Genomic DNA, 16987 nt, shown 5'->3' on the forward strand with positions numbered 1-16987 from the left:
CAACTGAGCGACTTCCACTTTTCATAAGGTAGGAATTAACCACCATTATAGATAAAGACACTGAGGCAAGTTTAATGGCTTTTCCAAAGTCTTGGGCCAACTTGAGCTGACTCCAAACCTGTGCCCCTTGTACCACACCATCCTATGTATCTTCCACCCTGGTGGCTCAGCGGTAAAGAATCCACCTGCAATGCAGGAGCCCCAGGGAGATTCGGATTCAAGCCCTGGGTCGGAAAGATCCGTTGGAGGAGTGCATGGCAACCCACTCCAGTATTCTTGCCTGGAGAATCCCACAGATAGAGGAGCCTGGCAGGTTACAATCCATGGGGTCACACAAACTGACTGCAACTCTCCCATCCACTCAAGTGTTCCTCTACTTTGACAACATGCAAGCGTAGTGCACCACGTGGGGACAGAGATATAGGTCGACACAGTCTCGGCTCTCAGGAATCTGTCTGCGGGGGACCATGATTGTACTAGGCAAGTGAAAGTTCTATGTTGGAGGGGGCCCAGGGGCCCCACAGAGGACGTCCCTTGTCCCCATTTCCCTCCCCCATGCAGGCCCCTAGGGATTGAAGTGAAACTTGAAGTGTCTTGTAAACCAGGCCTCCTACTTGCAGACCAGGGCTGATCTCATCATTCAGCTTCATATTCTCCTTGAGAAGCAATTCTGGTGCTCTAGCAGGAACAGCCCTGAGATACAGCCAGTCTTTGAGAGCCCCTCCCTCCCCCTTTCTCCCCGCTCCCAGCCCAGAAGACAGAGTAAATACACATCAGTGACCTTGTCGGTACTTCAGCAGCAGCTCCCATATCCCCCTGCGGGAGTAAGGGTCCACACCGGCTGTGGGCTCATCCAGAATGACAACCTTGGATCCCCCAACAAAGGCCAAGGCCACAGACAGCTTTCTCTGCATTCCACCTATGGCGAGAGGAAACAGGCCCCAGAACAGCCCAGTGAATGATGGCAGAGGGGGCAAGAGACAAGTGGAGGCACCCCTCTGGGGACAAGTCCGGGACATGTTTCTGACCCACCCTTCCCCTCCCTCGAAGCAGGGGACCCTAGGGCAGCCATATTTCGTGTGTGTGTATATGTGTGTAGAAGGGGAGGTGGAGGAGGAAGGCATCTCTGGGCTTCACCTGACAGCTGACTTGTTTTGCTTTTCAGTTTGCTGGGCGGCAACCCAACATCCAAGGCCATCTGCTCCATCTCAGCTTTCACATGCTTCTCGGAGAGCCCTTTCAGGCGGGCATAGAACCAAATGTGCTCCTCGACAGTCAGCCTGGGGATGGAGGGGCAGGTCACTCTGGGTCCCCAGGACACACAGAACAGTGCCTCCTCACCCAGAACACGACAGGCACATTTTTCTTTCCCACTTTTTTTTTTTGTTAACTTTATTCATTTTTGCAAGATAATCTCAAGGAAGGATTCAAGGCAGAACCACAGTAAGCAGCCACATGAGCTGCTCCAGAAACACCACCAAAACTGTGACAGGTCACATCCACTCTATTCCCCGCGGGCCTGATGGCCACCCATCAGGCAGCAGCAGGTCCTCAGAGAACCTTTCTCCACGGTCCCACCAACCAAGGAGCTGCCCGGCCTTAGCCTGGAGCAACTCCCTTGAACCTCAAAGGACCTCAGCCCCGACAGAAGAAGGACCCCTGTAGAGGACACAAGCCTGAGCTGCCCACTTAGGTAAGAGAAAACCGGGGCCCAGAAGGGGGTGCCCTTGCCCAAGGTCACAGAGCTCAAGTCTCCGTCTGCTCACCACAGGGGCTCCCTGATTGCTGATGGGCAAGCTGAATGGGAGCAAAGTTCTGAGCAGGAAACACAGAGCCCACACACTGAGGGCCCTGGGGTACCACCAGGTGAAAGCTGTGGCAGCCTCAGGGAGGGTGAGTGGGGAGAGAGGCTTCCTTACTCTAGAAGGACAGCGATAGACAGCACTGTTTCCCCAGTCCTCATCCACCGCTGGACCAATGTAACACCTCTCACCCCACAACTCACTTTTCCAAAACTGAAGGACAACCAGGTCTCAACATGTCCAGGAAGGTGAGGCCTGCTACCCCTAAAGGTGGTAAAAATGCTTAAGTCCAACTCTGCCCATCACTCCTGACACACCTCCATAGAGGAGCTGCTGGTACTCACATGTCAAACAGCACGTTATGCTGGGGACAGACCCCCAGGTTCTGCCGGATGGTGCTCATCTCGGAGCGTATGTCTTTCCCTAGGATGTAGGCAGTGCCCGAGGTGGGAGGGAACAACCCAGTTAGGATGGACCTGAGGAAAAAATGTGAAAGTACAGGAGTCAGCGTTAGCCCTCCTGCCCTGGAGACGCTCCATTCTAGGCTGCAGAGCCCTGGAGGAAAGCAGAGGCAGCAACCCTCCACCCTCTTTCCTTCCTAAGAGACCCCAAGGGACACCGACACAGCAAAGGACTCTTTGCCTCAGTGAACAGATAGGGGTGGGCCTGTGTGTTGGAAATGGCAATTTTAGCACACACATTTTTTAAATAAAGATTCCAATTTGCAATGGGAAGTACACTTTAAAACACACATTTTTTATGCCTAAAATCATGTTCAAGTCAAATGGACAAAGTAGAACCAATTATTTAAAGACGAAAATAATTTGTGTGTTAGGACTTTTTAGATTTTAAAGATTTTCTGCAATTTTTGCAATATATTAATTGTGCATTTAAAAAATATATAACAGGAAAAAGAGGTTACCTCCCCCACCACCAACATACCCTCTGAAATGGTTGATGGGCTACACTGAAAGCCACTGAGGGTAACTCTGGTATGTTTATGGCCCATGTTCCCTTCTGAAACTGCTCATTATTAAGGTTCTTATCGGTCCCAGAGAAGGCAGTCTTACAGCCAGCTGCCCAGCTGTTCCTCACATCTGCTTAGAGACAGAGCTTCCAGAAATTGCCTCGTCTCTCCAACACAGCCTATCTTCCTTTTCACATTCTTGCCTCCTAATCCTGACCAAACCAGTCCCAAAGAAACCCTTTCTCAGATCTGTCACAACATCAGGTTCTAAAACACTGCAGAATTTTGAGAACCAAATGGCAAAGGTCATCAAAAGGTCCCCAGCCTATTTTAACCCGAAGATAGGAAAATCCAGCATTTGGAAAACATTCTCGTGATTAGGTGATATTTTTATACTCATCAACTCCTTATGCACTCTGCCCTTGCCTGGGTAAGCAACACAATGTCCTTAGGTATGGAGAAGGCAATGGCACCCCACTCCAGTACACTTGCCTGGAAAATCCCATGGACAGAGGAGCCTGGTGGGCTGCAGTCCATGGGGTCGCTAAGAGTCGGACATGACTGAGCGACTTCACTTTCACTTTTCACTTTCATGCATTGGAGAAGGAAATGGCAACCCACTCCAGTGTTCCTGCCTGGAGAATCCCAGGGACAGGGAAGCCTGGTGGGCTGCCGTCTATGGGGTCGCACAGAGTCGGACACGACTGAAGTGACTTAGCAGCAGTAGCAGCAGCAGTCCTTAGGTATGAGTTTCTGACTATAGGCAAGACCCTTCCTGCGGCTGATTCTCAGCCAGCCACACCCTCTTCTTACATGGTGGTGGTCTTGCCAGCTCCATTGTGGCCCAGGAAGGAGGTGATCTGCCCCTCGTAGAAATTCAAGGCCAGGCCATCCACAGCCACCTTCATGCCATCCCGGTAAACCTTCATCAGGTTCTGAATGGACACACCCAGTTTCAGATGGGTGGGTTCCTCCTCCATGCAGACTGCGAGAAGACAGGACACAAATGAGCCCACCGAAGACACTAACAAGTGGGAGGTCAAGATGTAGGGTCTTGTAATTTTACAACTGTCCGTTCTCCATGGCTATTTCTGTTTCTCAGGCAAGCAGGCAACAAATCTTTAATTAGGGCCCAACTGGGCACTAGTGTTGGTGATCGGAATACAGTAAGAAAGGTGCAGAGAGGCTGGGGAAGAAGAGGAGGGATGGCAGGAGGAGCAGCTGGATCAGCAGGCAGGGGCAGGTGGTAAGGGATCTCGTAAGCCATACCAAGGACGTCACACGTCACCACTGGCGAGTGGGGGCAGGGCACAGAAGAATTCAGCAGAAGAGGGACTTCTGAATGATTTAGGAAGCCATACTGGGCACAAAGTACGTGTATATGTGTGTGAGGGACAGGTGGAGGTGAAGGGAGAGATCAAAAGTCACTTTTTTTTTTTTAATGAAGCCAAGAAAGCAAAGGAAATGTCCCTTAGGAACTCAGAGAGCAACTCCCCCAGAAGTCAACAGCACTGGACAAAAACGCAGTCAAGAATTTGGAAAGGGGCACCTCATGTGATGTCTCTGCCCCCAAGGTGGTTTTAGACTCTTCAGGGAGGAAGCCACTCCTTGCCCCCTCAAGGAGGGCCAGGAGGGAAGCAGCACAGCAGTCAGGGGGACGCAGGTCAGTAAAACTCACTTTCTGATGCTCCCTTGTGGCTGGAACCAGGGTGGCTCTTCTCATCACTTTCCTCGCCAAACCAGTAGGACTTAGTGCAAGGGAAATACCAGGGCCTGGGGATTCCATACTGGCCTAAAATCCAAGCACAGATGTGAGCCAAATTATGTAATGCCCCAGCAACCCCCAGGTATCCCAGCCAGGTATCCCAGACACAGCTTCCGTGATGTCTCCCCTTGACACAGCTGTTGGGAGACAGGACAGAATGGAATGGAGGTGGGGGAGGAGGGGCTAACATTTGCTGAGCTCTACTATGTATGACAAACACCCTGCACTTCTCTGAATCTTTCCAGCAACCCCATGAGGCAGGTTATCATTCCCACTTTAGAGATGAGGAGACTGAGGGATTAGTGGCCCACTCAAGATCACTCAGCCAGTGAAGTGAAGGACTCAGAATCTGAATCCGGATCTGTACAATACAAAATTGCACATTCAGTGTGGGACATTCAAGTAGTCCAAGTAGGGATGGGTAATCAATATTCCATGGCCACTCCTTTGGAGAAAAATCAGAAAGTGAACCAGAAAGGGTTAAAACCTCGCTCTCTCAGAATTTGATCTTCTATGAAAATATATCCAAGGGAGGTCTCAGTCAAGAAGACTTATTATGGAAGTATAAAAATGAACTTTTATGACTTTTGATTAAAACACAGGCAAGGGCTTAGCACCAATATGTATCTTGTTATTCACAAGCTGTACTCAGGAAACAGAACCTCTGCTGGTGGTAACTCAGGGGAAACAGAATTCGAGACCTGGTTCAGCTTGAGAGGACTCTGCTGGGCAAGCTGACTCAGTGTAACTCACTTGGGTTCACCTCCCAGCACCTACTCTTACCAGTTATGTGGCCACAGGTAAGTTATTTAACTTCTTTGCATCATACTTCTCTCATTTGCAAAAACTGGGTAGAACAGCAACTCCCTCCCAGCAGTCTTATGAGTATTAAATTGAACCAAAGCATCATTTATAAGACACTGTGCAGGTGCCTGGCACACAGTGCTCAAGAAATAAGAGTTAGGTCAGTAGTAAAAGCTGTACTTTTAGCATCAGTAGCTTCTTCTTAGAGATAATTTGTTTGCCATAGGTCTAAAGCCCTAACCACTTTCCAAGGAGACCCGGGCCCTGCAGAAATTCCAGCACAAAGTGAGGAAAATGACACGGTTAGAAATTTCTTTTTCCTGGATGAAGACAAAAGCAGTGTGGAAGTCCAGTGTACCTGGAAACACAGCCTCGATGTACCACGTCATCACCCCATAGAGAAAGGTGTCAAACAGCATCATGGAGACGGAGGTGGTGAGGTTGAAGCCATCTTCCTCTGTGGGGCTCTCAAAGAGGTTGTCCCACTGTACCCCAATGCCCTGCTCCTCGAAAAGGGCGAAGTACTCACAGCCGAACCCAAAAGCCACAGGAGACATCAGGCTCTGTACAAAAGAGGCAAAATTCATTCATCCATCTCCTTGTCTCTCATTTTCCTATCACTGCTAATGTAAATGCCACCTGGAGAAATGTGAATTTGCAAAATGGATCAATTACAAGATATGGAAATATTCATCTACAGAGTCCCTTCAGGGGAGTGGGCTCCTTGACAGCATATAAAGTGATTCTATTTATAAGCACTCATTATGCACACACATTTCAGAAATGCATATATGATGGCATATAAAACTTTTAGAATTTTATGCTTCTAAAGATGCCTCAAGGGCTCAGCAACTGTACCTTATACACGCACATACACACACACACACACAGAGGCATTTGTCAGGGTCCTCTCAAGCTCCCGGCTCGGTCAGTAAAGGGCTCAGTGTCATAGGAACCTGTCTGGGGCTGCTGATGCCTAATGGATGCCTTGGAGCATCTTATAGAAAACTCAGAAAACAACTCACTCTTACTGGGACTTGCATACTTTCAAAGGCCTCTCCTCCTCTGTACAAGGGAAGGGAGTAAAGGCAGGGATTTGTGGGGAGATGGGGCACCTGTTCCTCAGTCTTGAAGTTTAGAAAATGTTACTCAAGTTAAACTCCATATTGGACACAAGGAAGATAAAGGTCCAGAACGAGCCAGCTCTGACCTCAAGAACTTTCAGTTCTATCTCTGACTGTGACTTTGTGGTGAGATTAACATGGCCAACAGAGCTGGGAGATAAAAGGCAGATAAAAGGGAATGCTCTAAAGTCATTCCCCAGGGCCATTTACCCCCAGCTGGCCCATGGTGCAGTCTGGCTCCCTCAAAATTATCATTCGATTCAATTCAACCACTGTTCACTCAGAGGACTAAAGATAAACTACTGAGTAAGACAGTCCCTGCCTTCAAGGAGCATATAATCTAGAATTGAGGTTTAAGTCCCCGTGGAAAGAGAATCTCTTATCTTCTGTTCTCAGCTTGGACTACAAAGCAGAGGTGAAATACCAGGGGTGGCTGCGAATGCAGGTACTGCCGAAGGGCCAGAGGGACTCACCACGAAGATCTTGAGGGTAAAGCCCACGTAGTCTTGCCACGCCACGCACAGGACGTAGGGCAGGTATAGCATGAAGTAAATGATGCCCCCACAGGCGGCCGCCAGGTTGGCTCTGGAGAAGAGCGTGCTGATCAGGAAGCACTGCAGGATGGTCACCGTGGCGAACACAGACAGAAAGACAAACACCACGCTGGGGTCACTGTAGGGAAGCAGGTTTCCTAACTGGGAAGAAAGAGACCAAGTAAGACTCTCAATAAGCAATGATCCGTGGGAAGCAGCCAGGGCTTATTAAAGTCATCTTAAAAGACAATATAGAGAAACAGCGCTGTTCATTTTTCTGGTGAGTGAAATGAAGTCTACAGAAGGGAAATGACCAGCCCAAGACCACACAGCAAATGAACAGTAGAGTCAGAAACAGAACAAAGTCCAGGCTTGATATTCACCAAGGTTCACCTCAATAGACAATTCTGTTCATTGTTTCTCCAAGAAATAATATCACCTTTTATAAGGACTATGAGCACCAAGAAAGAATTGCAAGAGATAGCATCCTACATGACCTCTCTCTCTGAAAGCCAATAAAAATGGCCAGGCCATCTTAACATCCCCTGTAAGAATGTGCCATGGATTCTGGAGCCACATAACCATCCAAACTCTGTAGACCTGTCAAGTTTCTCCCAAGTAGTTGGTTCTGTTTCACAAGGACCTGCTGCTGCTGCTGCTAAGTCACTTCAGTCGTGTCCGACTCTGTGTGACCCTATAGATGGCAGCCCACCAGGCTCCGCCATCCCTGGGATTCTCCAGGCAGGAACACTGGAGTGGGTTGCCACTTCCTTCTCCAATGCATGAAAGTGAAAAGTGAAAGTGAAGTCGCTCAGTCCTGTATGACTCTTAGCAACCCCATGGACTGCAGCCCACCAGGCTCCTCCATCCATGGGATTTTCCAGGCAAGAGTACTGGAGTGGGTGCCATCGCCTTCTCCGTCACAAAGACCTACCAGCACACAATTGGAAGAGCAGCTCACACCCACCAGCCACAAGACCCCCATCCTGGCCACAGAGCTCAGGCCTGGCAGTCAGATATCAAAGCATGAGGGGGGCTTGATTTCAGCAAGAACAGCTCTGCCATACTGCCAGGTGACCTCAATGAAGTCCTTAACCTTCCTTGGCCTCATTTCCTTGTATGTTAAATGGGTTCCTTAGTGAGGACGTCATAAGACAGCATGCTGCTGCTGCTGCTGCTGCTGCGTCGCTTCAGTCATGTCCGACTCTGTGCGACCCCATAGACGGCAGCGCACTAGGCTCCCCTGTCCCTGGGATTCTCCAGGCAAGAACACTGGAGTGGGTTGCCATTTCCTTCTCCAATGCATGAAAGTGAAAAGTGAAAATGAAATCACTCAGTTGTGCCCAATTCTTAGCAACCCCATGGACTGCATGCAGCCCACCAGGCTCCTCCGTCCATGGGATTTTCCAGGCAAGAGTACTGGAGTGGGGTGCCATGCCTTCTAAGCATACGCATGTGTTTTAAATAGTGTTTGGCAATCAGTAAGTGCTCACTTGTAATGATTAGTAGCTAGTTTTCAATTGTTAGTTCCTTTTCCTTGGTACCCCTCTGCTTTTAAAAACATTTATTTTTAAAAGATGTATTCTTTAATGAAACAATTGAGAAAAAAATTGGCACGTAAGTCTATTAAAGTAAGGGGTGGACACAGAACCGCACTGTACAGAGTCCCCTTCATGGAAAGGCTTGCTGACCGGCTGTCAGTGGACAGCCTCAGGCAGCAACTGCTCTGGGTTTGTCCCAGCTGCAGAAAGCTGCCCAGCCCTGGGGCACATCTTTCCAGTTACTAATTGAGGGGCCTGGGACAATGGATTGTCAGAGAGGGAGGCCTTGGGGTAACCTAAAGGGCTGGACATTTCAACTCCATGGCCAGAGTGCCCAGGGGCTTAGCCATGCACCACAGTTCAACTCCTGTCTGTGCTCAATCCTGCATTCTCTCCGTTCCTTGTATAGATATAGATCCCTAAGAAATAAACATACACCAAACTCTTATCTCAGCCTCTGCTTCCAGAAAATCTAAACGTAAACAGTATCTATCCTTCTGATTATGGTTTTTAGAATTCTGGCAGAATCATCAACCAATACATACACCTAGGAAAATGAATAACTCTCAGATACTGTCACAAGCCATTGCCAAGCAGACAGCATGGTGTAGTTAAGCACACGCTCACCTAGGACATGAGGCTCCTAGGTTCAGTCCAGCCTAGCTATACTAACCAACTGGGCTGACACTGGGCAAGTTGCTGCCCTTCTCAGGGTCTCTCCAAGTTTCATCACTTTTCCCAATTATAAAATGAAGGAATTGCAGGAACTGCACCTCTGATCCTATCCCTCCCAAACAATCTGTGCTTTTCTTCTGATCCGGTAGCCCGGGGGGCAGAGGGAGGAGCCAGTGAAGCAGTCTTACTTTCAGGATGACCACCAGTAGGCCGGCGCTCACGAGCAGAGGGATGAGGCTGCTGATGAACCAGCTGAACCAGAGGATACCGTTGTCCAGGCCCATGATGCGCATGGTCTCTTTCAGCCGCGCCTCCTTCTCGTACACAATGCCCTTGATGATCACAGCTACTGAGTAGATCCAGGCCAGCGTCATGAAGAGAGGCATGGACCGGCTCATGACCCGCAGGAAGCTGGAAGGGTAGGGGAGGATTAAAGGCAAGAGTGAGCCAGGCTCCTGGGCCAACAACTCTGGGCTGGCATGCAAGAGGAATCACCAGGACCAAGCCCGAGATGGGCAGACCTGTGCACCCTGACAGGAATGCTTGGTGAGCGGGGCAATGCAGTGATTACAAACTATTAACAAAGTGATGCCAAAGTTCTTTGAGGGCTTGCTTTAGTAGCTAGATAACTATCAGAGGTCATTAAACTAAATGTGGTTTTAAAGTACTAAAACAAAGCCAACAAAACCAAAAACCCAATTCATTGTCTCATGAAAGTTCAACATCTTCAAGGTCTTCTCACTATCAGCTTGCCTTGCACAACTGTTACGACAGATGGTGCAGAAACACACTTTATGCAGCTCCTGTCAGTAACATTTCAGATTTCAGATTCCAAACTAGAAAATGAAATGCAGCGAAGTCAAAGGGATACAGAATCTAGACTCTAAAACTCAAGGTTCAAGTCTCAGCTTTACCACTTAGGCACTTACAGGGTATGTGACAACAGGCGTGTCCCCATCTTAATATGTCCTTTCTAGAGTAAAGCTTTGCTTAGGGGCGTCATTGGAAAATACTGGCTAGTCTTTCTGAAGGTGAAAAACAAGATAAATCCAGGTGAACTGAACAGCTAGAATGAACCCTGCAAGTAAAAGTGTGGTTCAATAAGAAGCTGGGAGAGATACAAGGAGAGTAACCCTGCTACTTCTGCACTCTGATCTCTATACACACACACACACACACACACACTCACTCTCACCCTCACACAACAGAGAATGAAAGAGTTTCCAGAATTTGGAAGAGACATGACATACTTCAGATGCCTGCAATAACTACACCTCTGCCCCATTCTTGCTCTCACAAGAAATCATGAGCCATAGAGCCACAGACCCCACTTGGTAACACAGTGACTAAGCACTCAAAGGTTATCTAAAAAGTCTAACATAAAATGGACTTGTTCAGTTTTATTTGTATTGTTTGAAAATGTGGCTTACCACTTTCTGAGAGAAGAAGAAAAACTGATGTGAAGTTAGCTTTTCAAGGTCCGTAACACCGCGCCTCTGTATTTGGGGGACGTACGGATGTGTGAATATATTTGGCATGTGCTCGTCCTGACACATTTTAAACTTGGAGATTGGGCCAATTTTGACCAAAAGGATAGGGTATGAAAAATAAAAGTTCTAGTAACCATAGACCAGAAAGGAGTGAGGATTACTGGTGTGTGGTGTGTATTCATGTGTGCCTGTGCCTCAAACTGTCAACTACCTACATCTAGCATCTTATTTCCTGAAATCTCCACACAACTTCAAAAACAGCTGCTTTTCAGTAGCCATAGTCTTGTTTTCATCAATTTTTTGACCAGTATCAACACACATATAAAATAAATTTAACCAAAGCATTCTGTTTCCTCTCTTGGCATGTGTGTGTGTGTGTGTACACACCCCACCTGGGGACAGTGCTAACCAGTTAAGTAAAGGTGGCAGCTTACTGGTAACTCACATGTCATCAACATAACAGGGGTAAGGCATCTGCTGCATGTACACGCCAGTTTTCTTCTCTGTGCCCGTCAGCACCCTGATGATTGCCTGCTCCACCACATCCTGCAAGTAAGCGAAGCCTCCCCAGACATACCGCATATCTTCAAAGGGGTCAGCCCGAGGACCAGGGTCCCAGTACCTTAAATCAAGCCACAGATGATTGAACATTCCTTAGAACCACACAACAAAAATTTCAATCACCCACAAGCCTTCAGAGCCACTGTTTTTATTTCTGCATCGTACTTTGTGGTCTCAGTGACGCGTGCGTGCACACTAAATTGCTTCAGTCTTGTCCGACTCTTAGGGATGCTATGGACTGTAGCTCCTCTGTCCATGGGATTCCCTAGGCAAGAATACTGGAGTGGGTTGCCGTGCCCTCCTCTAGGGGATCTTCCCAACCCAGGGACTGAACCTGTGTCTCTTACGTCTCCTGTACTGGCAGGTGGGTTATTTACCACTAGCGCCACCTGGGGAGCCCTCAGTGATGTGTACATGTTTTTAAATAGATATAATCGGAATGAGCAAACCACTTGTTGGTTTGGTTTTTTTCCCTCCTCCATTGCTTCCTAACATTACTACAAGTGGATGTGTCAAAATTCACTTTATCATTTTTTATCTTGGTTATTTGCCCCCTTTTATAGAAATGGATAGCATTAGCACAGGGAACCTAATGTCTTTTTCCTTCTTTCTTTGTTCCAGTTGATTTAATTCTTTAGGACTAATTCCCTTGAATGGAAATGCAAAACGAAAAGACAAGGATATTTTATGACCTTTGAAACAGCTGTCTCTACCACGAATGTGCCAGTTACACAAAAATCATGCCACCGATTTATCTTTGTTTGAAATTTTTACAAAATTATTAAAGTATCTCCAATCACATTAGCTGCTCTTGACTTCTCTAAGACTGGCTGGTACAATGCGATTCCACTTACCCGTCCTTGATCTTATTCGTCCTCTCCACATTGTCAATGTCCATCCGGATCTTGTACTTAACATGATGCGGTAACTCGACGCTGCCGGGAGCAATTCCAGTGAACACTACCCCAGCCCAGAATTTGCGCTCATCCAAGAGCTCCATGGACTTGTTGATGAGCAGAACCTCTGTCGCTACTGGTTCTAGCTTGTTCAGGTTGACACACTGAAGGAAGAACAGCCATCATGAGAATGCTGACGGCCAGGAAAACAAGCCGTGGCCACGGCAGCGTCTACGCTAAGAGAGAAGTGCTAACTGCATGTCTTTTTTAATCTTCATCCTCTCACATCATTCTCCAATATTCAATTGAAAATGGATTATTTGGGTTTTCACCTTAGCAATTTAAGAGAAATGTTGAATGTATTTTAGAGATAAGTTACTCATACTGATTTTTGTGGAGGGAAAGGGACTTAAACAATGATCAGGCCTCATTTTCTTCTGCTTTCTTCGTAATTTTGAGTCATAACAACTAATCAAACAGACCAAAAGAACTTTCATTTGTCTCTACTAAGTCACATCATTTTTAGGACTCAAATTTTTTAAATGTAATCAGTCCTATTAGATTTTATGTAAGTTTCATAAGTAATGCTTTTTTAAGGGAATGCTTTGTTGCCATTAGGTAGTTGGATATCAAAACATAGGAAAAACTAGAAGACAATGGATAGAGATATTCTTGAGTCAGACAGAATAAAGTTAGAAGTTAGGTCTGTGTCTGTCTCATTCATTCAACTAACAATTTTTTGAGTGCTTTTTCATACACCACCTGTATTTTTAAGTGTCTTTTCATACACAACATGTATTAGGTTGGAGGGATGCTACTGTAAATAAGACTACACAAAATTTCTAAACTTTACTCCAGTCTGAATCATGTTGCATCATCTCAGAGAAAGAAGCCAAAGCCTTTTCTAAATGGTCCATGGAACAGTTCCTCACCTCCATGAAACGAGAGATGGTCTGGATTGCCTGGTTGGTCTCATTGAAGGCTTCTCTCCAGGTGTACACAGAGCCGTTGGTGGACTGCACATCCTCTGGGTGCTTGGCCAGAAATGCCACGATATCTTTGGCCGTCCAGTCTGAGCCTTCCAGTCGCTGTTCCCAAAAGTCATCATTGCCTCTGCTGTCCAACAGTGTCTGCCATTCCAATGACAAAGTACAACTAAGTCTTGATGAGCACTATATGATTTACAAAACCCTTTCACATACATTGTCATTTTTATATCTTTATAAAAACTGTGAGGTAGGTAACAGTGTTTCCATTTTATAGGTGAGACCACTGAGGCTGAAAAAAGTAACATTTTACCAAGGATGAATCATACACTAATAGGCATGGAGTTGACCAGTCAATATCAGTCCAGTCTGAATCTAGTTTCCAGTATAGCTTAACAGTAAACGCTATTAACTACAATAACAACAATAATCATACTCATACTCTATACAATTACTGTTGGGTTAAACACTTCACCTCATACAACATTATAAGGAAGGTACGTCTAATAGTTTCCATTTCACAGATGAGAAAACAGGTTCATAGAAGTTAAGTCCCTAACCATAAGGTCACACAGTTAATAAATAACAAAGTCAGGATATGAGACATGGGCTCTCAGATTCTATTGCACCTTCCCCCTGCATTATATCATCTTCTTCTTTTGAGACCCAGGCTGATAACTCCTCATAAAGACCTTAATTTCTAGACTGAATTAAGACAAACCTATTTAGCTTAGGGAAAGAATGCTGCTGTTAAACCAAGTGAAACCTGATCTTTCCCAATTACAGGATGCATGGGTCATGATGAAAAGGAGGCCTATCTTCCATTTCTTTTTCCTTAGCTGGCTGGCTCTCCCCATGGGTCAACATGGAAGAGCAGGAAAATCAATCAGGCACTCAACCAGCAGGTGCAGAGGACCGGGGCAGAGGCCTGCAAAGATATGCTGCCAGAAAAATGGGTCTGTTTCAACCTCAGCTCATGGAAAAGAGAATCAGCCACAACTCCTGTCATACCTTCAAGAAGGCAGATGAAACTTTGACTCTACTGAAATGGAATCTCTAAAGGCCAAACTCTGCTATTCTTAAAATCAGTCTCATTTCTACTAACATTATAAGCTTTTCCCCATGTGGCTTCATATTTATTATCTTAATGGGAGCATAATAGTTTTTATAGGGTATATAAACTATAATTTCATTAACTATTCCCATACTGCAAAACATTTAGTCTATTTCTAATTTTTCACAAAAAACAATTATTATAGCAATAACATTCTGTTTCATAGGGTGACTTCTTTCTTTAAAATTATTTCTGTATGGCATACATCCCTGAGGGTGTGTGGAATGGAAGTACATGGGATAACACAATTTTTATGGTTCTTACAATTTTCATTCCAAATTGCTTTCCTATAGGGAATAACAAATTAGATTGTCATCAGTTAGGATATGTATTTTTATTAACATAATAGATACAAAATTGTTTCTCACAAAGGTGCACAGGGGGATGGGTTAGCGATTCCAAAATGATTTTATTTGAGACTTGAACTGAACAAATAAAACCTGAGTGAAGACATGCGGTATTTGAGGTGAGGTCTGCCCTGCCCGGTGCGGCTTCTGAGCAATACAGCCAAAGAGAGCAGCAAGGCCTGAGAGATGTGCCCAGTGGGATCACTGACTACATGATTCTAGGGTATGAAGATCACCCTCAGCAGCAGTGTCCATGGAGAAAGCAGAGGCTGAAGGTGAAGGAAACAAATAGCAGCTCAGAAAGAACAACTGAGTATCAGTGGGTTCCGTGACCCAACAAAGAAGTGCCTCCAGATCTGTGGGTGCCTCTGGACAGAACAGGTGCAGACAGAGCCAGACACAGCAGAAGATACGAGCTATCACAGAGTGGAGGGGTGGTTGCCGGGGGGCTGGGGAAACACGGGGGTCAAAGGGCATGACGTTCCCATTATTAGATCCGAGGATCTAACGTATAGCATGGTGACCACAGTTTGTGATACCATCCTGTATACTTGACACTTGTTAAGAGGTAACTAGGTGAAGGAAGGGACGTGTTACTTAGCTCTAATGCTGTGATCATTTCACAGTGCAAACATACATCAAAACACCAAGTTGTATATGTTAAATACATACACTTTTAATTTGTCAATTGTACCTCAATAAAGTTGAAAAAAAGAAAGAGCTACCCCAACAGAACCAGAAGTCTCAGGCACTGCCTCATGTACCAGATATGAAGCTGCAGGGGGTGCACAGGACTGAGATGCCCAAGCTTGTGCAGTGAAATAAACACTCCTTAGTAGAGAAAAGAAAGCAGGTGGAGGAAGCTCCTTCGACTTCCACCCACAGGCTGATGAGTCCCTAACTGGTGTCTCCAGCCTAACCAACCAGTTACACTCCAAGCCCTAGTATCCACTGACTTGTTGGACATCCCTACCATCCATCAGCTAGAAATTAAGAATCATCCCAAAACTTCCCTCTCTTTCACCCCTCCACAACCAATCAGTCACCAGGCTTTACCCCACCAGGGTAGCCTCTGCCCTGGTCTCTGCCTTCCATCTTTCCTCTCTTCAACCCACCTGTCAAACCAGAGTAATGTATACATTGCCAAAAACCTTTCCATGGGTTTGGTAATGGTGTGTCAGAGCTTAAAGTCAAGTCCTTGGCTTGACACCCAAGGCCCTCTCAACCACACACCACGCCTTTCTCCCCAGCCACAGCTCCATTTCCTATTGCACATCCTGGGTTTTCCAGCAGGATCCCCAATGAATGCCATGGCCATGTTGACAAGGGCCTCATCCCACAAGAACTGACAGCCTGTGACCTGCTGGAGCATCCAAGTCAAAGTCCCTATTTAAAAGCAGGGGAAGCATCTATCTGCCTACAAACTAAAAGTCATGGAGTTCCTTCAACATGGCCCCTCATCACCCTCTGAGACTCAGAAGGAGAGAAGTCCAACAAGTAGGAATGTAGATCCTAAGGAGATGACCAAGACGCCTGAGACCACACCAAGATCTATAACACTGTTTGTGGCTGAACCACACGAATCCCTTTTGGAGGAGAGACTGGAGCTCAACAGAGACCATCCTTGATGGGTATAAGTTGTTGCTGTTATTATTAGACAGGAATTATTCACTCGATCCATACAAATTATTGTTCATGCTTCCCTGACTAAAGTCCCTTGGTTTTTAAAGGCTCCCAATTTAAGAATTAAATTGCAGGACCAGTGCAACAAAGATGACTCAGCTTTCCCATCACTGGAAGGCCCCCCAGGGTATGGTCCCTCCTAGGGCATCTCGGGAGGGTCCTCAGCCTGTGAGAGTACCTCTCTGGGTAGATATACCACCTGTAACACCCAGCTGCCCTTCTGATCAATGACGTGTCAAGACAAGAAACCTGGCAAAATCCATTCATGCTTAATAGCAGCAGGAACAAAAGGAAGAGGCCTCTCTCACCATGGAGACAGGAAATAGTCTAATGATTTTCTGACTCAGCCCAAGGCAGGATGATGTGATTAAATGGCACTCAGGCTCAAGCAAAGGAGACATTTCTTTCTTGCTCAGACTCCTCTGCTTCTGAATCCAATTGTCTTCAGAGCACTTATCCCTTTTCAAGTAGTTCTGAAGCACTAAGTGAAATTCTCCTCCACGTAGTAACAGCGGCTCCTCACTCACACAGCGCCTTGGGGAGCAAGTATCTGTGATGAGTCTGCAGAACAGGCTTTTCCTCGCACACCTCTGTCCAAGACCTACCAGGACACAGTAGGGCTGAGTAAGGTGCTGTGGCTCTACAGCCAGAAAATAATTAAGGTCTTGTAATCACCAAACTCTTCCTCCAAATATCAGT

General features: G+C 46.4%; 1 protein-coding gene across 5 annotated transcripts in view; it reads right to left on the reverse strand.

Moving 5' to 3' along the window:
- The window catches only part of ABCA1 (ATP binding cassette subfamily A member 1), a 137121-nt gene that overhangs the window by 37447 nt on the left and 82687 nt on the right, over nt 1-16987 (reverse strand). For all 5 annotated transcript variants that reach the window (XM_086414526.1, XM_086414529.1, XM_086414527.1 and 2 more), the window contains 11 exons: nt 13091-13288; nt 12117-12322; nt 11147-11323; nt 9400-9622; nt 6936-7157; nt 5697-5901; nt 4448-4561; nt 3583-3754; nt 2147-2278; nt 1138-1280; nt 782-919 (listed from right to left, as the gene is read on the reverse strand). In XM_086414526.1, the coding sequence (XP_086270652.1) occupies nt 782-919; nt 1138-1280; nt 2147-2278; nt 3583-3754; nt 4448-4561; nt 5697-5901; nt 6936-7157; nt 9400-9622; nt 11147-11323; nt 12117-12322; nt 13091-13288 (1930 nt within the window). The remainder of the gene's footprint in view (nt 1-781; nt 920-1137; nt 1281-2146; nt 2279-3582; nt 3755-4447; nt 4562-5696; nt 5902-6935; nt 7158-9399; nt 9623-11146; nt 11324-12116; nt 12323-13090; nt 13289-16987) is intronic.

Source organism: Bos grunniens, chromosome 8 (assembly GCF_055505025.1).
Source record: "Bos grunniens cultivar Pamir isolate PY7600 chromosome 8, Bosgru_T2T1.0, whole genome shotgun sequence".
NCBI classification, from domain to species: domain Eukaryota; kingdom Metazoa; phylum Chordata; class Mammalia; order Artiodactyla; family Bovidae; genus Bos; species Bos grunniens.